We start from the raw sequence: 22,230 nt of genomic DNA on the forward strand, positions 1-22,230 counted from the left end.
TATTCTCCTTGAAAAAACTCGTGAAATAAAAAAAGTAAATGTTTATCCATCTTCAATTTAAATTAAGATGTCTCATAAGCTTAATCTTATATCAAATCAATGATAGGTGAGGAAGCCATCACTGTCTCACTTTGAAAAGATAAAAAAGGGCATAACAACAATGATATAGCGAAGACTTTATCAAGAAAAAACAGTAGAGCTGTCAAAGACTTGAGGAACAGTTTATCACAACACATCTGAAAAGATTACGAGTATGATTGTGTTAAACCATGACACAATTGACCAGTGTTTTTGTTTGTTTTAGTCTTTTAGATATGATTTCTTTATAGTTCACCCTTCGAGGAAAAAATGAGTATAAATTAAATTAAATATTTATACAAACGTCTTACAGAATATAACATTGCACATGGCTATGAAGAAAAAAATAGTTCATCAAACCAAAATTATACATTTATTAGACTTTGACATAATTTCATTGAACAAATTGCAGAACAATCACATAATGAATATACTTACCACCGTATAAAGGAAATGGCAACTTAGAACAATATGTTCCAATATATCAAGAACAAATTTTCTGCTAAAGCGTTGAAGTGATCAATCAGGGGCATAAGAAACTAAGTGGTTTTAATCAAAGCTCATTATCAATTTACCTTGTACATAAAAAATCATATAATCAAAACCCTCCCTCTGCTAATTATTCAAAAAGAATTTTCACTCTAGCTAACTATGCCACACACAACGTATGATACAAGTCAATTCTTCTTCTTTCCCAACCAAAAGCTGGGAGTAATCAGAGTACTCATTTCTTTTCTTCCAACAGCTTATTAAGGATTTGTTTTTCTTTTCCACAGGAAATGCCTAGATTAGACCTGTATATGGATTGTATGATTGAACAGGCATACCTGAGCCATAGGGGTGAACAGTGGCTCCATAAGGATTTCCGAAAGGATTTACTGATTGTTGTTGAGGGGCCATCATCATCATTTGCTGCTGCTGCTGCTGATACATGAAAGCTTGCTGCTGGTTGGACATAGCAGCCATCTGAACAGAATGTGGAGCAGCAACTGCAGTAGAGGCAAAAAATGGATCATGCATTGTTGGTTGCATCGCGTTTCCCGCTGGCGCTGACTCCCATGGATTATAGCTCACACTTTGGGTGTTTCTCCTGAGTGCATCATCGTAAAGGCTGTCTAAAGTAAGCTTGTCCAAACCTCCAGCCTGATACCAAGTAGGTCATCACTCATAGTCAGAAGAACAAAAGGACGTGTTTATGCAAAAAGTTTGTGTGTTTATGCTAGAGAAGTATTAAATGTTGAGACAGACAGACCAATTCATAGTAGAAGAGAGCCTACCAATTTGCTAGCTGCTGCAGCACTCTCATTTGAACTAGGAGCAGTAACAAGTGCCAATTCCCATCCTGTAGTTCCATTTGTTGGATTTGAAACAGCAGAAGGTTGTTGTTCAACAGCTGAAAACCACCATTAACAAGACATCATACACATTTACCCCAAGACATATGCCTACATATATTCTAAATAGTAGATATCAAATTGAACCTTCTAGTCTTAACTGCCAACAAAGTGCAGGAAAAGGAAAACAATGCAGGAGTGCAACTCACATGACTACCACTAATATTAAGAGGCTTAATCCTAATAATTTCAAATATCACACTTCTTGAAATGAAAAAGAGTTCAGTTCAATTCTATGAGCCAATTATTACTGTCAATTCTTTTTTAAGGTTCACAAGTGCTTTTATGCAATGTATTAATTAACCAGAAATGGAAGATAAGGAACAACAAATTACCAATGGGAACAATGGCTAAAGCCAATGCATTTTTCTCTTCCAACTCTAAAGCAGCTGGAACTGGATCCTCCAAATTCTAGTTAGTAAGCAAAAGAAAAAACTGTTAGTGCAGCAAAAGCATTACTAGAAGAACCAGTCATCAATCTGAATTATATAAAAAACAGGGCAAGTACGCACACAAGAAAAAATTAGTTACCAATAGATCAGGTGGTGGTTGTACTGGTGGTGCTTCCACTTTCACAGGTTCAGAAGGAGGAGGTGGAGGAGGTGAAGGTGAAGGTGAGGGTGGGCGTTCCTCTTGCACTTCTGTTGTCTTTTTATATTCAATAGCTAAAACTTCTTTATTTTCAATAGCCTGCGTTCAATATGGAACCACTGGTTGGTAAAATATATTTATATGGCCTATATATAACATTGCAACACATAGCTTCCTGAAACAAATGGAAGGAGAAAAAGTATGTTGATGACAAACAGATAAAGCTAAAATACAACAAATATATGAAATCCATTGCAGAAAGACGAAATATTGTGGAAAAAGTAGTGTGTGTAAAATCAACATGGAATGTTTCTTAAGGTAACGGAAAAGATTTCCAAATGTTTTGTTGGGCCTTATAAATACCTCAAAGAACAATCAAAATGTATTAATTTTGAATTTTCAGTATATACCGACTTTCCAGGTTGCAACAATGGTTGAACCACTTTAATTAAAAGAAAATGAAATTTTCAGAAAGAATTGTATCATTGTTTTAGGTAGTAGACAGCCAACAGGGTCTTCCCTGGTGTGTCTCTTCTGTGTTGCCTTTTATGATTGCATCCTTAACTTAACATAAAGCCACAGAGACATCCAAAGCATGAAACAGTTATGCAATGTTTTCCATACCAGATCCTTTCGAACTATTTGTCCCTGGGGAGCGTCTTTGACATACTCTTCCATTGCTTGCAGAAATGATGAAGGGGGCTTCATATCACCAACCAAAAACTTAGTATGTGTTTTTCCAAAAGAACTATTGAAAAATCAAGCTAAAATGTCAGACATAAACAAACCAAAACCTGTTCAACTTTTATAAACTTCTCTCCACGTCCAATATCAAGATTTCGGCATATTTCATAAAACTCTGAAAGTCTCTCAGCCTGGATTTGTATAAAGGATCTTTAGTGTAACTGTGTAGATTAAGTTAAAAATAGAAAAAGAAAATTACACCATTACAGATACCTGCTGCCCAACCCTCCTGTATATATCAAGAGCTTTCAGAGCATCATGGCGTTGCATCTCAAAAAACTGTTACAATAGTCTCATAAATACATAGAAAGTTGAACATCAAGCTTCACATCCAAGAATATAATTACCACATATACCTTGTCAACCATATTGACTGTGCCATCACTAATAGCTTGATAAATTTTAATGCTTTCTGAAGCAACCTATATGCAATACAAAGTCCGTTTAGAAAGGAGGAAAAGGAAAAACTACTAAAGCATATAGTATGGTTATATAATTGACCTACCATTGAGAGTGCTAACTGAATGACAAAGTTATTTACAGCTGCCCCGTGTGGCTGCACCACATAAAAGTTAAAACAGGTTGAACAATTATTATGATGCCAGCATTGTAAAATTTGTTCATTCAATCAAGCCTTTAGGTAAAAATTTCATCTATCTTGAACTATTTGAATCAAAAGCTTACCTGGCATCCAATAACTCGATTGAGAAGTTGTTGTAAAGCTGGCAACTGCTCTAATAGTTCTGCGGTATCCAAATCTTTGGTCCTCTGACAAAATTCACAAATGAAGTTTCCTAATTTAGATTTATGTATTTAATGAGATAGCAATGAAAAGTGAGGGCCTTTTACCATCATATTATTACTGAATAATACCCATTAATAAATAATACGCAGTTAATTCAACTACTCATTTCAAAGTGAAAAATCTGAATTGTTAAATTGGTAAGTTTATGAAAATAAAATGAAAAATTACTTACAGGGCGGTCTGCCTCAATGTCATACTTCAACACACGAAAACATTCCAGCCTTTCCTCCAAAAATAATGCATAAGTGCGCACCCATGAAGAATAATCCCATGCTGTGTAATGAAACAATAATCGACATCTACAGAGTCAATAAACATAATAACGAAAATGAAAATAAAGTCAATAATGAGAAAGAGACAGTGGCACCATTTGGACTGGAATCATCTTTAAAATGAGCCATGTTGAGCATATGACTTCTACTTCTCCCATAATTAATGAGTTCTTCATGAAATGTAGGATCCACTTCCCTTAGAGCACGGTGAATAACAATTAAAGTTTTCAATGCAACCTAAAGTTAAACACTTGTCAATCAACCAAATATAAGCAAAATAAAAACACAGATGCTCAGAGGTGATTTACATGACAACCACAGAAGTTGAAAAGACAACTGAAGAATTAGCTGAGAACAGCAGAAGTTGCCATGCAAATATAGCGCACACAATACAGTAGCTTTAGAACTAGATGAAATGATCTTGTTTTTGCAACAATGCTGATAGTCATAGTCATTAAACACATTCTTGGTGAACTTTCGTTAACATTTACTATCTTGGTATTGTTCTTTATCCCACTTTTATTTGCCAACAAGGTCAAAAGTGAAAATCATAGCACAACCTCCAGAAGTGAGGGACGCATTATAATTCATGTATATGACTCATGAATGTAATATTTCATTTCAACAACCTTTGCAACAAAAGAATAAAAGCAACAGATAATGAATTCATAAAAGTTTCATCACGCATTCCAGGTCTTTGAGTGAATATACTGACAAGATTTCATGTCCATATAAAAAAACGTCATATTTAGCACAAGATCTAAGACAGGTGCACATACTGCCCAGTTATGTGTCTTTGATAATCGCCGGGCAAGAGCGTGGATGCAATAGGCAACATCGGCTCTAGGTCTTGTAGCTGAGATAGCTGCAAATATAGCTGCAAGACAGAGCATAGAAACAAGAGGAATCAAAACCTTAAATTGTCCAACAATTATTCCTCCCACAATCCATAAATATATAACAAATAGCATAAACATAAAATGAACAGTAAATTCACCACACTAATTATTTCTTTGCAAAGAATCATAGAGAGGGAGAAAACCAACCTCGTATGTGTTTTTCCTTCGCTTGACGTTCAACATGATTTGTGGCTCTAACTATAGAAATGTCCAATTCCTGGAAAACAATAAACCCATTGAGAACCAACACAAAACACCTGATCCAAAGATCCCATCCAACAGAATCTGTCTCCAAATAAGTCTACCTTGTAATCACTGTTGACCTTAGCCAATGAGACTGTTGTGGTGTCCTTAAGTGCCCCGAGTGCCTTTCTCAGACTCTTCTGCGTGCCACCCGACATCCTCTCCCTCACTTAACTACAAAATTCAGCCAAAACTCAAAATTAAGATCTCATTTATTCATTCCTAAACCCCACTCCTTTCATTCAAAAACCAACTAATCTGACGCCAAACAAACACGGTGCATCAATAATTAATCAAGTGTAAGTAATGAGTATCTCTTAAATTAACTCGACAACGCACTTGTTATATCACTGTACTCAGATCCAACTAAGGACAAAACCCTCATCGACAACAAAATAACCCCAAAGCTCAGAATAACTTGGAGAATCAGACAATAACCGAACAAGCTTCAAAATTAACAAGGAAAATGAAGAAGAACGGAGATATAACAGCCAAACGCGGCCTTACAGTCATTTAAAAACTAAAAGAAAAAGCAAGGCATTGTCGAGAAAAGGTGGGCTCACAGAATTTTGCAACAAGCGAATCGAATCAAATTGAGGAAGAAGAAGAAGAACCGCAAGTAGAGAAGTAGCTTCTTCGGCACAAAAACAAGAGCACGATCTACGGTTAGAACTAAATCTCTCTGAAGCTGAAGAAGCCGAATCGGAGGGGGAGAGAGAGAGAGAGAGGGAGAGAGAGAGAGAGAGAGAGAGAGAGAGAGAGAGAGAGAGAGAGAGAGTAACGTTGTGTAGCTGAGACCAGAGAGAGAGAGAGAAAAGTCGACAGACAATATAGGCTTGGTTTGGTTGGTCGTCGGCGTCTGATGTTAATTTTTAATTATATTATTAATAATATTATATGATATTGTTTTTTTTTAATTTATTATTGTTGGTGTTGGAAGGAAGAAAAAGAAGAAGCCCAACAAAAAATTAAGGATTAGCATTTTGGTTTGGCTTAATCTTGGTGTCAGAAAATACGGTAGTGTAAGAAGTTGTACTGTTCCGTGGTTAAATTGGGATTTGATCCCCTGCTTTTGTCTCTACCGTCTCTATTCTTGGTCTCTTCTGCCACCTCACCGCCTTCAACCACCGCCCCCACTGTTTAACGCCTTTTTTTTACTCTTCAAAATTCTTATACGTTATTATATTAATGCAATCACTCCACTATTTTATTAATAACTACATTACAAAATACATATTTCGATTGTTTCTATTCACTTTTTAAACAATTCCTTTTCTATATTTATATATTAAAATCAAATTACCTGATTACCAAAAGCATTATCATAATCACATACAAACAAAATATTTGGAAATAATATTCTTTGAAAAAATCCTTGATGAGCTGTTTTGTACTAAAAATGGAAAGAAAAATTAGGATGATAATGATGATATTTGGGTGAGTTCTTTTTTTCATTGCTGGATTTAGTTGAGTTGTGTGATTCAGAGAGAAAAAAAAGTAAATAATTGTTATAATAGAGAAAATCATTGTATTATGTGTCATTTATTTTTATTATTCTTTTTTCTTATCTTTGTTTTGTTTTTCTTAAAGAAAATGCATTTAACTTGTACTTAATTTTCAGCTATTTTTAGTGATTTTTTGTGTTAATTTAATCTTTTAAATATTGTTATGCTTTTCTATTTCACTATTTCAATACACTTCTTTAATTTTTAAAATTAAAAAAATAGAATTAGATTTTTTTTTTTAAATTAAACCACTATCAAAACTAAAAATGTAATTTAGTCTATAAAATAAAATTTGATTTTACATAAAAAAAATATAAATATATATTTTTATGCATATCAATTATTTTACTAAACGTTTTTAATTTAATAGGCTGACTAATTTATAAGTTTTTATCTTTCAACTAGCTATAAACTTGTATTGGCTAGTTTTGCCACACCTGATCTATTTAAAGGGTGTTGTCAACTATCGTTTTTTATTTATGAAGATATTATTATCTTAATTATTATTACTGTCATTAACTATTAGATCACAACTATAAAATAAATTTATAATTATAAAGTAGTTCTTTAATTGTAATGCTAACTTTGATGAATTGGAAATTACTACCAAATTTAATTTCTTTTGGGAAAAGAAGGTATTAATTATAGATCAAATAGAATTGCAGATTTATTATTTTAAAAAATAAATAATTAGTTTTAAACTTAGAAAGTATACAATATTCCTAACGTAAGTTTTTTTACCGTGTTATAAATCTAAAATGTTCATTTATTTATCTAATATTTAGTATCTCTCAAACGGAAAAATCTAATTGATTACGTGATTTTTTATGATTTTTTTAACATCTCAATATTTTCCCACATTTAATAACCATAATTTATATAAAATATTAAAATAAATATATAAACATATTTTTATCATTTTTATATAATATTTTAAAACATATATTTCTTCATAAGACTTTAAATATTTATAAAAAAAATATTATTTTAAAAAAATATATTATTTAAAAAAAAAATATTTTCATCATCCAGCTTCTTACTGAGGAGCTCTATCACTTGTAATATCATCTATTTTAAACATTCACATAAAAGCATCAATTCTCATGCATTTCACATAACTATCAAGTGTCTATAAAAATTCAATATTCATTTTTCTCATGTCAGATTTCTACTGACTCACAACACATTAGACACTTGATTCTACTTCCAGAAGACTCGTGTATTAAAATTAGAATTCCGAGACTCGCACTTGTCATACTACTCGTTGTGAATCCACATAATCATGCCCATAAACATCTCAATATCTTATTATCTCATCATCTTGTATGACATGGTAGATTCATATGACCCGAAAGACCATATTATATTTTAAACCGCAAACAAAGTCATATGAACTTCCATAGACTCTCACCAACTGAATAACTTCATCCATGTGATTCTATTATATCAGTAGAGTCAAGATCGTCTCATTGGATTGGGACCTGACAGATCAATACACCATAACAACAATCTCAAAACGGTATTTTCTTTCCTGAAAATGCTATATTTTAATCACACTTTCACATCATTGCACACTTCATTTAACACATCAATACACCATTCAATCACAACATATATTTTAAACTTTCTAAACCATCCAAATATATACAAAAATTCATTTAACAATAATAATCCAAAATAAATTATGCTAAAATAATAATAGTAAATTATATATTTTTTTAATTGGCTTGAGCTAAAAATTTTAGTGTGAGCTAAAATACACCAGAGTGCACCCAAATTGACTTGAATGAAAAAATTTAGTGTGAGCTAAAATACACCAGAGTGCACCCAATATTTTCATTCAAATTGTTATTTTATCAAATATACCAAACCAAAATAACAAAGTCCCTGCTGTAGATAAATAATTACTATAAATCAATATCAAACTACCAATACTCAACAACATTATCCTTTAAGTGGTTCATCAAACTTCATCAAAATATTTAAATACATTCATTTACTAATTCAAATCAACAACAATATAATTTTATAACATCTACCATATATCAAATTTCACATTCAAATCTCAATCAACTTCCGCGTCACCCCCACATCCAGATCTTCTAGCCTAGTGTTCTATTGGAAATTAAGACTAGCTTTCCTTACCTGAACTTGAGCAGATGCTCCCTAAGAACTTCAAATCTACCAAAAGCTTCAAGGTCACTTAACTTGCACCAAAGAGTCTTGATCACAAATCTAACTATACCACTATGATCCTGACCTGAGCTAACAAGACTAGTTCTGAAGATACAAACATCACATACAAGATTAACTAAGGGCAAACCTAACCAGATCAAAACTAACCCGATCAAAACTATTTCCAAAGAAAATGAGTCAAGAATGAACTTACTCTATCTAAGATTTTGATCGGGCAATCTTGTAGAGTTCACTGTCAGGAGTCCAATGACAAACTCAAATCATTGATATAATGAGCGAGGAGGTCAGAATCTTAGAGAGAAGAGAGAGAGAAAAACTTTCTAAGAGATGGTGATTTTTTTAAAATGGAACTTGAATAACTGAATTTCTATTTATATGTTTTTTTTTATTTTAATAATAAAATATTCAAATATTATTTTAATTATACCAATTTTACTCTAAAATTAATTTTCTTTATCCTTACAATTTTTAATTATTATCTAAATCCAAATTCACTCGAACTAAGATAATGCTGATACTACTAATATAATTTACAGTAGAGATATGTCAGAATTTCCTTTGATAAATTAGGCTTTTTTTTTTGGATGGTCACAGTTTATAGAAATGTGTCTCTACAACGTAATGCCCTGTTGGCTGGGAGCATATTTTTTTTTATAATATAGGATAGTTTTTTTTTTTTTTGTATTATAAATACAAAACATTTACTAATATTATCAACATACATAAAGCATACTTCAGTAGAATTTATTTTCTCAAGTACATTGTCCTCGTAGACTTTAAATGATGTTTTGCTGAAAACAATATAATTATTCCTGTTTAAACGAATGCAATCATCATTTTTAAAGAATATAGTTTTAACTATAATTATGTAAATTATTTTATTAAATATTTTATTTTTCCTTTTATAGTCTTTATTGCGAAAACCTTTCAATTTTTTTATCACCTAATCTTTGTTTAAACTTAAAATAGATAATTTTGAAATAAGTAAATGGGATTTGTTTATGAAAATAAACAAAAGTGCATAATAAATAAAATTAGACCACGGCAAGAAAATCATGGAATAAAAACCAATTTTAGAGATAAAAAATAATTAGTTGTTATAGTGACTAAATTAGAGATCATTTTAAAAACTAAAAAAACTTTTGGTTTCTAAATTAATTTTTATTATTGTTAAATAGTTTTTACATTGGTATTTAATTAGCTACCAATGTTTTTTTGTTATTAAATTTAGAATCTAAATAATTGGTAGTTAAACCCTAAATCATTTAAAATGATCTATAATTTTTTAGTCTTTAAAATGGTTTATAATTTAGTTACTATAATAACTAATTATTTTTTATTTTTAAAATTGATTTTTATTTCATGATTTTCTTGTAATGAATAAATACATAAAAAAAAAATACACATCTATTTAATTTATTAAAACAATCCCAAATAACCAGCCTTAAATATAGATATATTACATATTTAAAGTTAAGTTTGGAGACACAGGTAAACATTTCCTTTTTACAAAAAAATTATACTCTATTTTTTCTTATTGCTTTTGGACATTGAGAAACTAGTGTATTTAATCCTGGGGTGTGAGGTACGTGATCGTGTGTTTCATGACAATCACTATTAGCACAACATAAATATATATAAATTTTCAACGTATTTTAAAAAAAGTTCTAATGATTGTTGACTAATATTTTTGTAAAAGACAAATATAAAATTTCTATTATAAATTTACCAAAGTTCTGGAAAGTGTTAATTATTTAAGTAAAATTTATCTTGTGTATTTTTGTACTAATATTTGAAAAAAATACTATTAATACAGTTAACATTTCAATAAATATATATAATAAAATTGAAGCTTTATGATTGTTTGCTGTTATGTAAATCCGAGTCATCCATCCCTTAATTGGCGATGAGAAAGGCAAAGGTTGAGTGGTGATGATGGGAAATTAAAGAATAGAGACAGTGACAGTGAGAGTGACAAGAGGATGGCAGCAAAGGCATTATATATGGGAGGGTACTGATGAAAATGTTAATCAAACCTAGCAAAGACAATGATTGGAGGATGCTGGTGACAATTATAATCAGATAAAACCCATAACCATGGATAAAAAAATGAAACTAGCAACAACCATGATTACATAATTCTGCTGTCAACATAACCAGCATTGGTAAAGGTTGTTGCCAAAGTTTGCCACAGCATGCATGCAACAAAGAGCATGAATTAAAAAAATGAATTGCCAAAAGCTGATGATGACTTAAACAGATGTATGTATATTAAGGTTGAATCTGAATGGAGTACTTGTTCTATGTATGTAAAGCAAATGCTTCTCTTAATTGGAAAGGAACTGAATGAAAATGCTATGGAAGTACAAATTATGGGGTTGATTGATAAAATCTGCTTACCAACTCTACCAGGGGACATGTCACAACCAACCTCCATTAATGGGGACATTTCAACTCATCATTTTTTATGGCAGGGGTTGATGAGGTGCAGCCGTGCAAACATGGAGTTTAATACAAACTTAATTGCCTTTTTCCTCATGCCTTCGATTTACCAATGATGATAAAGTAAAGTACTCCATCACTCTTTTCACTGGTGTTTCTCACATTGGAATTTGAAAGAGCTAAAGTGTTTTAAATCTTACATCGATCAGAGATGAGAACAATTCATTGGATACAAATTTCATCTCATGAGTCGGTTTTATAAGGTTGAATTAAACTTAAAGTCCACTTCATAATATGGTATTAGAGCTATTTTCAAGTCTATCCTATCGAGTGTTTGTTGGACTTATCAGGTCACCCACTATCGGACCGTTATTGGATCACCCACAATATGTTATCCCACACATGAACTGTCACATTGACGTGAGGGATTTGTGTTGAAGATTCTACATCGACTAGAGATAAAGACAATTCATTGTATATAAGTGGGTGGGTGCAAACCTCACCCCTTAAATGATATTAAATTAAACTTAAAAGTCATCATAATATAAAATAATATAAAGAGGTAAATTACCTTAAAAACTTAATTCCGTAGCCTTATTTACAGGTTATGCTTAAATTGTTCTTACACAGAACAGTAGAAAATCGTTTTCTGTCTTCTATTGTCCACTTCACTTCTCGGGTCTCGGTTAGGAATCAAAGTAAGTTACTCTTAAATTAGAGTGTGTAATAAATATTAATAAATATATTTTAATATAATATTATTTAAATATTTATTTGGACGAGTTGAATTTTCATGTTTATAAATTTTAAATTAATATAATTTTAGTAATTAATTTTCATATTAATCTTGACATTGTGTACAAGTCTGTCTAATTTATCTTTTTATTTGCCTTTAAGATGTTGAGATATTCTTATTTTAGTATTTAGTTACTTTGACCGAAAATCTCAAGATAATGTCGGCACATTATACTACGTAAAGAGTTTAAGTTTTCAAACATACTTGGCGGTTCATGATATATATAATGTTGAAATTCAATTGAGCGACTTAGAACCTTTGGTTGACTTAACACACAAGCACAAAACTGCCAAATATAAGAGACCAAACACAACATAAAAGGTTTCATTTTATTTTATTTTCGTTATGAGTGGCACATCAAACAATTCAAGAGCGTGAAAGATTTAGATTTTCTTTCAAGCATGAATCAATTCAGTAATGATTATAAATATTATTAATATTATTAACTTTTAATACATTACATATAATTTATATATAACATTTTTTATTTTTTAATTAAATTTAAAATAAGTTAGTATATAACAATTTTTTTAATTAAATTTTTAATACATTATATACTGATATAATTTGTATGTAACACCTTTTGTTATTTTTTAATTAAATTTAAAATAAGTTACATATAAATTATATCAGTATGTAACAATTTTTTTTAATTAAATTTTTAATGCATTACATATAAATATAATTCATATGTAACATTTTTTATTATTTTTTATTTAAATTTAAAATAAGTTACATACAAATTATATACATATGTAATAGTTTTTTTTAATGAAATTTTTAAATACCATACATACGGATTATATCTGTATGTAATAATTTTTATTTTAATTAAATTTTAAATATCTTATATACGAATTATATACGTATGTAATTATTTCCTTTTCATGGCATCAAAGTTATATACGAATTATAATGGTATGTAATTATCTTTGGTTTACATGTAGAAAAATATGTATGTAATGTCTATTTGCACATTGAATACAATCTGTTTGTAAATATTCGTATGTAACTTTCACTTTATATACGAATTTTTATCCGTATGTAATAATCGGTATGTAATTTCATATTTTCTTGTAGTGATTCTTTTTCGGAAGACTCATTAAGTATGTGTCTACCAGAGACTAACATCTAATCTACTCCAATCAGATCAGGGTAGGTCCTAACATCAATATTGTGTGACTAGAAGCGATCACATTGTGTATGAATTCTCTCTCCAACTTCTTACAAAGTGATACCTTAGCCTATGTGACTTAGATTATTTGTGAAGCCAAAGAATCTCTCTTCATAGGCTTCTCATACTTAATGTACTAAAACATCTCATACATTACCCCGAATGTATGACATCAAGTTCATGCAAACTTTCATCAATCACATATAACACATATCATTCACATACAACACATCATTCACATACAATGCATATCAATCATTCATACATACATAATTTAAGATTTCTCAAATAAATATTATATATATATATCAAATTCATATAAATTCATAATCAAATTCAGTTTAACTAACTTTATAACCTAACATGCATATAGTTACTAGAATAACATATTATCTAAATTAGTTATCTAAGATTCTATTAAAAAATCCCTTACCTGTAATTTCTTATTCCGAGAAAATTCTTGTTCAAGTAAAGGAATTTCTCTAAAATCTAGAGATCTAAAATAAGTTATCCAAACATCATCAAAATTTAGTATATGATAAAATAGGTTGAGATGAACATTTTTCTCAACTGTCTCCATCAAGATTGATGGCTAAATTATAAAGAAAACAGAGATCAAATGATCTTTAGAGTAAAAATGAACTTATTCTATTTAAAAATCTTATCGGTATAAATATTTCATGACTTTTCAGCTACAAATCAGATTTTGGAATAAATGAGTTACGATAAAGAAGTTGAAGAGTTATATTTTTAATGTATTGACATTTACATCATATAATATTTATCTCTACATTAACATAAGTTTTATTATTACTACTATTATTATAATTTCGAATTCCAAATATATATTTGGGTAATATATTATCAGAATTTTATCTGTACGTATGTTAATATTTATTTAGATCATTCCTTTCTCCTTTTATTTTGGATCGTGTGTGTTTTGGAAAAAAAATGAATAAAACAGAGATATTTTTTTCACCAATTTGTGTGTGATTGGGTTGACGTAATGTTAGGCTTTACGTAAGGTTCCAATCCAGTTTCAAAGTTTAAGATTTTGCAATTAATTTTGTGGTGTTTTAATGCAAGGCAATAATAACTATTTATTTATTTTCTAAATGTTAATTTTTGTGGTAGTTCTAACGCGACATGGGTAACTGCAGAAGGTACAATTTAATTTGCATCATAAACTTAGATTTAATAGTTACTGCTACATTATTTTATCTCATATATTAAACTCTCCTCTTACTTGTAAGCTTCTAATTAGACAAAAAAAGTTGTGCATTATATATATATATATATATATATATATATATATATATATATGTATACACACATCAATTTAGGCATAAACTGTAAAAACCAATATTTATCTCTAAAAAAGTTGTTTTATCAAGCATTTTTTCCTTATATATGTATCTCTTTTTTTTATCGAAAGTCGTGATTTTATAGTTTCCAACGAAAATTTACTTTATAATATAAAAAGTATTTCTATAATAAAAATAGAAACTAGCATCTTATACTTGGCAATAACCTTAAAATTGACGCAGTTACATCTCCAAGACCTATGTTAAATCTCGAAAACCTATGTTAAGACAATCCTAAATTGATTTTGGTTTATGCTTCTTCTTTTTTCTATAACCAAAGTCTCAATCATAAGTAATATCAATTAATAATTTAAAAAAATAGTGTTTCGATTGAATCAAATTTAATCAATAATTGGTTTGATTATATTTTTATCTTTCTGATGCGTTTTTAGTCTTTTAGATTTCAATTGTGTCACTTGAGTTTATTAGGTATTCCACTTATCATCGTAATTTTCATATTGTATTTCTTTTTAATTGAAATTTGTCAATGTGAATTGGTTGATGATACCTTTAAAAGAGTAAAATAAAAAAAAATAAAAAAAACAATACTTAGATATATTTAATTAAATGGATCATTCATTATAGGATATCGACCTTTAGACTATATATATTTACTTGTTGGTCTTTAAATCAATGTACTCAAGACTTCGACAAGTTAAGTAGTCATGAGAGTATAAAGAAGAATATATAAAATAATTTTAAAAATGTAATCATTGTTTTGGTAGGTTAATATAGTCCCACATAATTTAGAAGTTGAGGTCAAAAGTAATTTATATATTTCTTTCTCCTTCAATTTAGTGAGATAAAATCATGATGAAACACCAACCTCCAAACTGGACAATACCTCAAATGCTATGATTGACCATCTATCAATGTTATCTCTTGGACTTGAAGTAATTCATTTTTTCTCCCTTCATCTTTCTTATTCTTGTTCTATTTATAGGATTTTGTTATAATGTTGGTAGAGTCATTTGAGAAAAATAATATTTAAAAAAAAATCTATTTAAGTATTTTCTTAAAATGATAAATAATAAAATAAAATAATAATGTTGGTAGAGTCATTTGAGAAAAATAATATTTAAAAAAAATTATTTAAGTATTTTCTTAAAATGATAAATAATAAAATAAAATAATAATATATCATAAAATTAGATTGTATAGTTCTATGAATAATTTTGTTCCAACATTTTTCAGACTTAAGTTAGCCTATTTAACTTGTCGAATGAAGTTAGATTAACCCGATTTATTTTAAGTAATATTTTATGAGTTTATCTCCATTTGATCTATTGGATCATCAAACCACACTATTTTTTATAACTCTGATAGTAAGAAAAAAAACACAACAGATTTTGTGTTTTAGTAATTGACGTCATCATATTTTTTGGTTAGAATAATTATAATCTATGTTATTATAAAATTAAATTTAGAATTTCACTTTAAAAATTTAAATTTTATTACATATTTTTTTTAAGGATCTAGAAAATAACCTTAGAATAAAATAAAAGTGATATATTTATGAAATCTGAATATTTTATTATTAAAATAAAAAGAGCATATAAATAGAAAATTCAGTTATTCAGGTTTCATTTCAAAAGAAGCGTCATCTTTCTAGAAGTTTCTTTTTTCATTTTCTCTCTATAAGATTTTGACTTCCTTGTTCATCCGTTTGACGATAGGAGTCCATCATTAGACTCCTGGCAGTGAAGACTACACGACTGCCCAATCATAATCTCTAATATAGTAAGTTCATTTTTGTTATTCTCTTTGAATCAAATTTTGAACTTGTTAGGTTGTCTTCGTCTATGCTTTGCATGTGACTCTTTTAGCTTAAGGGTTAATCTTTGTTGGCTCAAGGTCCTACTGTTATAATTAGATTTTTTTTTTATTTGGGCTCTATGGTGCAGATTAAGTTATCTTTAAGCTTTTGGAGATTTGGAGCTCTTAGTGAGCATCTACTCAAGTTCAGGAAAGCTAGTATTATTTTATTTAATAGAACCATAGGTTAGAAGATCTAAATGTGGGGGTGATGTGGTCATCAATTTCAATTTTTGCGTGTAGGATTGTCTCTTTTAAGAGTAAAGTAATATATGTACTGAAATGGTTGATTTTGAATGCTATATATTGATTTAAGGCAAATAAGTCATTGAAAGTTTTTGTGATTGATAATTGCAAGTGTTTGGATGGTAATATAAATGAATTGAATTGGATTTGAATAGTTGTTGAATTACTTAAAATGAAATGAGAATTTGTTGTTTGATCTTAAATGATGATTGACTTAGAAAGCTTATATGAGTAAGAATTGTTAATTTAATGTGTAGATTATTAAAATTATGGGTTGAAGGACATTTGTTTCAGCAATATAACTGATTTATGCATATGTTTCTACATATCTCGCTCAAGCGAGCATAAAGTGAAAAAATGAGGTACTCTTTGGTCCATTCTCGCTCAAGTGAGAAGTAATCTCACCTAAGCGAGACATATCATGAAATTCTGGATGCTCTCTGATAAGTGTCTAATTTCAGTAATATTTCATATTAAAATATAGGCACTTATGAGGATTTATTGTTAATTTACATATGAAATAATCCATAATTTATGAACTTATACCTTTTTATATTTTTTATGATATTTATTTGAATAAGAGTATTTTATTCCCAAAATTGGTGTTAATTGCATATTTCTAAGGAAGATTGGAGATTTGGATTAAAGATGAATGATTCGAGCTAAAAAGATAAAGATAGAAGGTCCCAGAATGAAAAAAGATGCAAAGAAAGATTAAGCCTTTTTTATGTTTTATCATTTACTCCATTAGCGCGACATAGGAAGCAACCTAACCCTAGAAAACTAGGATAAATAGAGGGCTAAAGGCTCAACTATAGTGTGCCAGATTGAGAGGAAAACACCATAGAGTGAATTGTAACCAATTGGAAGAATGGAAGGTGCTAGAAGTATGCGTAGCTAATTCTGCTCTTTGGGATCGGGAGTAATCTGCTCAAACTCTTTATGTATTGAGTATTGAGGTGATATTGGTATTGTTGTTTTACTTTAACTTTTTGTAACAAATTGAGAATCTTAAATCTGACCTAGAGGTATTTTTAGGGTTTGAACCTAAACATCAATACTTAGCATATTTAAGTGCTAGGGATAAACTTGAAATGTTAATTGCCATTAACGTCAGAGTGTGATTCTAAGTTGTTTTTATAAATATGTGAGGGATCGATATTTAGGAAACATTCTTAAGGATTTTATATGCGAGAGATCGATATAAATGAATTTTCTACGGGCATCAATTTCAATCAAAGAACTCAATATTAACATGCTAATCAAAATACATGAGAGTGGGAGAGATGAAACCTAATCGCTATTTTTCCAATTAAAGCAACTAATTCTTTGTTTGTTTTCTTATTGATTAGTGCCAACACAATTAATTCAAAACTCTTTTAATTGTTCTGTTTTTATATTTAGCGATTATTGTACTCGATAATATTCACTGTTCCTTGTGGGATCGATATCCGTCCTTAGGGACAATTATTACTTCTGGCAAACACGGTGCACTTACCGTAAAAAGTCACCACTCTCAGGTTGAATTTCGCTCAAGCGAGAAATTTTTTGCTTGGACGAGACTCATTCTCGTTCAAGCGAGCGAATTCTCGCTCAAGCTAGACTCTTTGTAAAAAAAAACTTAAAATTTTTAATTTTGCTTTTGAAAGCCTAATGTATTATTGCTTATTACTTTTAAGTGGAAATTCTAAATTTTATTTAAAAATATGATTAAAGAAACCTAATTATATGTTTAAGTGATTTTTGAGATATTTGGATTGTTTAGAAAAGTTTAAAATATTATGTGATTGAATGATATATTGATATGTTACATGAGGTATGAAATGATATGAAAGTGTGATTAAGACATGGTATTTCCAGGAAAGGAAATACTGTGATGAGATTTGTTACTAGGGTGTATTGATTTGTGAGTGTCTTGTGAATGAGATGATCCTGACTCAAATGATATAATGAAATTACATAGATGAAGTTATTCAGTTGGTGAGAGTCGAAGGAGGTTCATTTGGCTGAGTCTGAGGTTTGAAAGAACTGATCATAGCAAATCAAATGGATTTACTCTGTCATATGAGGTGATGAGATGATGAGATATTGAGATGACTATGTGCATGACTGTGTGGATTCACAATGAGTAGTATGACAGGTGTAGGTCTCTGAATGCAAATTTCAATACACGAGTCTTCGGAAGTAAAGTCAAACGTCTGAGTATGTGAGTCAGTAGAAATCTAACAGGAATAATGTGGAAGATAAATGTGATAGGCACTTAATGACTTTGTATAAATTATGAGAATTTGATGGATTATGTTTGTTCTTAAAACTCAAATTTATATTAGAATTTTTAAAAATAGTTAGTTTACCTTGTTCTTTGTTTTATGTTTTTTTCTTTAATCTGTGATGATAATATTAATTTCCAAAGGAGCAGATGAAGTTGTAGGTGATATAGTTCCCCAATGAGCAACCAGAGGAACACATATTTTTATTTTTGAATGTTTTGTTTGTAAACTTTTGTGTATATATTAAAATTCATATGAAAAGTAATATATTTTGAGATACAATTTATATATGTTTATATGTTAATTAGATATTGCATGTATATTTAAAAATGCGGATGTTAATTTTTAAGATGGTACTCCAAATTTATTTGAAGAATATATAGATTAGTGAATTTTGTTTTTGCCTTTAGCTGAAATCGGAACAAAAATAAATAAAAGAAATTATGTAAAAATTATACATATATTAAGCATAAAGTAGTCAATGGTGGTGTTTTTACTATCTGTTGATATTATTCTTCAATCGGATTCAAAGTTTTATAATCACAACATATTTTTCAAAATAAAAAAAATTAATTTGGTTGAGAAATGGTATTAGTGGTATCTATTATTATAACACTGTATCTAAATTTGTGATACTTTTTTTATGTGGCAACTTCGAGCTATTGTTTAATTGAACAACATTTTCTTGATATGAACATCATTAAAAATTGCAAAAAAAATTATAGTCACCTGATTGCAACCACAATATATAAAAAAATTAGATGCATTCATTTTGACCTTAATAAGTAAGACGCATAACTAAATATATTAAGCTGTCATTATTTTTTATGTTGTAAGCAAATACTAGTTATTGCCGATAAAGAAAGAAGAAGAAAATACTAGTTAAAAAAAAATAGTTATACAAATTGAAATATTATTATCATCGATTTATACCCAAACATACATATATATATATATATATATATATATATATATATATAAATTGGTACATGCATAATTGTTCTTAAGAAAAGGATTTTGGTGAAAAAAAGTGAAAGATGAATCCGCACTTAAAAAAGAAAAAGAAAAAGGTAAAAGTTATATATATATAGGCACACCTTTTAAATATAACTTTTTTTACTTCGCTATTAAAATGAGACTTTGAAATCACGTTCTTTAAAAAACGAAAAACGAAAAATGTAGCTACAGCTTTTGCTTTTAACAAAAGTGGCTTCGACAATATAGAGATTTTTAAACTCGGAATTCATCCTTTTTAACCAATTAATATTAATCATCCAATTTTACATAGACAGCAAATTACACCTTCAATTAAAAAATAGCACAAATATTCAATAACTAAAACATGTCTCTCCTAACTTCTCAGCAAACCATTTTACTGATATGGTGGTTCTGATGAATAACATTTTGTGACACCCATTCATAACATGCACCAAATTTTCTGTTAAATTTAAATAATAAGTTATAAAACTATCCGGTTACACAAACATAAGTAATTAAAGAGATGTTGTTAAAATTGGTTTAGGAAAATCTAGATTAAGGATTTTAGATTCTTTAATGCAATATACTATATTATAGTTTAAAAATATCTAGAGGTAAAAGATTTTCTTTCTTTAACTATATCATTTGTCTTTTTTTATGTATTCAAAATATTAGAGGATATCATACCATCTACTTTATACAAGTTGTAATTTTTTTTATTATTATTAGAGTTCGTGTGGTTTGATGTTTTGAGCTCATATTATTATGAAGTAGTGTTCACATGTCTTTTTCAATTGATCTAACATGATTTATTGTAGTTAATTTTGACAGTTATTTTTTTTTAATAAAGTGGATATTGTATGAACTGTAATAATTAACTTAGAGTTAACAGTTTACTTCGAGAGAAACCTTGAAGTGTAATATTTATTATTAGGTAAAATTTTGATAGTGGATATAGATAGAAGTTCATTCAGACTTGAATTGAAACATGTGTGTTTTATTTCCTACTAATTTTTTGTTTAACCGTTTAGGTGTTCTTGAGAGTTCTTTGTTTTCATTTTTTATTTGTTTGTGTTGGTAGGTTTGAGCACTATTTGTTGACAACATGAGCATAAAATTTAAAGCGTTCTGTGTACCTAGAAAATGTGTTTCTTAGACTTATATAAAATTATGTATTTAAGTATAACATATAATAAAAATAAAAAGTCACACGATAAATATAAGAAAGAGATGTTATATTGAATAAAATTAATATTCATATCAATTATATGCAACTGGAACAAAAATTCAATAAATTATATCTTATCAATTTAAAAGCATTTTAGATTTATACATGAACTTAAGCCTAAAATAGATACAAGAATAATATTAAACAAATATATTTTGAATTATTTATATTAAGTATATCTAACTACAAATTAATATTTGATTTAAACAAAACACATTTTGTTTATAGATATCACCTCATAAGTCAAAATAAACTCCATAAAGAATGCTCCTTCAATCTCCCATCACTTAATGTTTTAATTTACATTATTTTTACCACACTAAAATAAGGTATGTCCCCTTTCAATTTAATAATACAAATCATAAACTAGGATAACATATGGTTTCACATATGTGACTCAACCTTTCCAATTCTATAACACACCATGCATAATTTAGTGAAATTAAAAAAATAACCTCAATACTCATATATGTGGTGGATATACATGCTTTTTTAATTATTTAAATTCATATAATTAAACCAAACATAATATTTTGAAACAAAATCAAATGGTTGAGCAGATTTCGATCTATTGAATTGATCAAAATAAGAATTTATTTTATTACTCTCTGGTTAAGACGTTATGGACATGATCTCATTCATTGAACCAATTTATTGAGCTAATCAAAACAAAATAAATCTAACTCTAGATCTGGATGGGTGAGATTTGTTGACCAAAATTTCATCTATTGAGTAGATTATGCATAATCGACAATTTTACAAAAAATTTCAGCTTTGAATTCCAAACTAACCAATTCATTAATTCCAGTATAAATTGCACTAAATAACATATATAAAGCCTACTTCGCATGGTAAAATTAATATTATACTTAAAAATTCAAGTTCAAATCTGACAAAAACGTATTAATGCACCATTTTAATTCAAAGATTTCCAAATTAGTGTTATTCAATCTGAAAACAAAGATAGTTAAAAAATATAATTAGTTTTACTTAATATTTAAAATTGTTAGAAAAGATGACTTTAAACTAGAAGGGGGTAAATTGTTTAAAGGGGTTTTCGCAAACTTTTTTAAATTAGAATGAACTTATTTCAAAAACCAATTAACTCAGCAATTCAGTTAGCCAAAACAGCAAGCAAAACTGTAATACCAGAAAAAAAACAATCGGTTGTTTCTTCGAAACAATCAGTT

At 28.9% G+C, this 22,230-nt stretch overlaps 1 protein-coding gene across 2 annotated transcripts; it reads right to left on the reverse strand.

The window, feature by feature from the left end:
- Positions 1–610: 610 nt before the first annotated feature.
- LOC137807575 (ENTH/ANTH/VHS superfamily protein) lies at positions 611–5,893 on the reverse strand. Of its 2 annotated transcripts, none has more exons than XM_068608287.1 (16): positions 5,590–5,893; positions 5,089–5,200; positions 4,931–5,000; positions 4,664–4,761; positions 3,980–4,121; positions 3,785–3,885; positions 3,492–3,575; positions 3,313–3,363; positions 3,164–3,229; positions 3,021–3,086; positions 2,858–2,938; positions 2,688–2,765; positions 2,004–2,162; positions 1,808–1,883; positions 1,356–1,471; positions 611–1,221 (listed from the first exon to the last, which is right to left on the reverse strand). In XM_068608287.1, the coding sequence occupies exons 2-16, from the start codon at positions 5,182–5,184 to the stop codon at positions 862–864; spliced, it is 1,644 nt and encodes a 547-aa protein (XP_068464388.1). In that variant the 5' UTR covers positions 5,185–5,200; positions 5,590–5,893; the 3' UTR covers positions 611–861. The 2 variants fall into 2 exon arrangements, with proteins under 2 accessions (XP_068464388.1, XP_068464390.1); XM_068608289.1 differs by having other exon boundaries at positions 5,366–5,886.
- Between the last annotated feature and the right edge of the window lie 16,337 nt (positions 5,894–22,230).

The sequence above is a fragment of the Phaseolus vulgaris genome, chromosome 3 (genome assembly GCF_051622355.1).
Source record: "Phaseolus vulgaris cultivar YP4 chromosome 3, ASM5162235v1, whole genome shotgun sequence".
Lineage (NCBI taxonomy): Eukaryota > Viridiplantae > Streptophyta > Magnoliopsida > Fabales > Fabaceae > Phaseolus > Phaseolus vulgaris.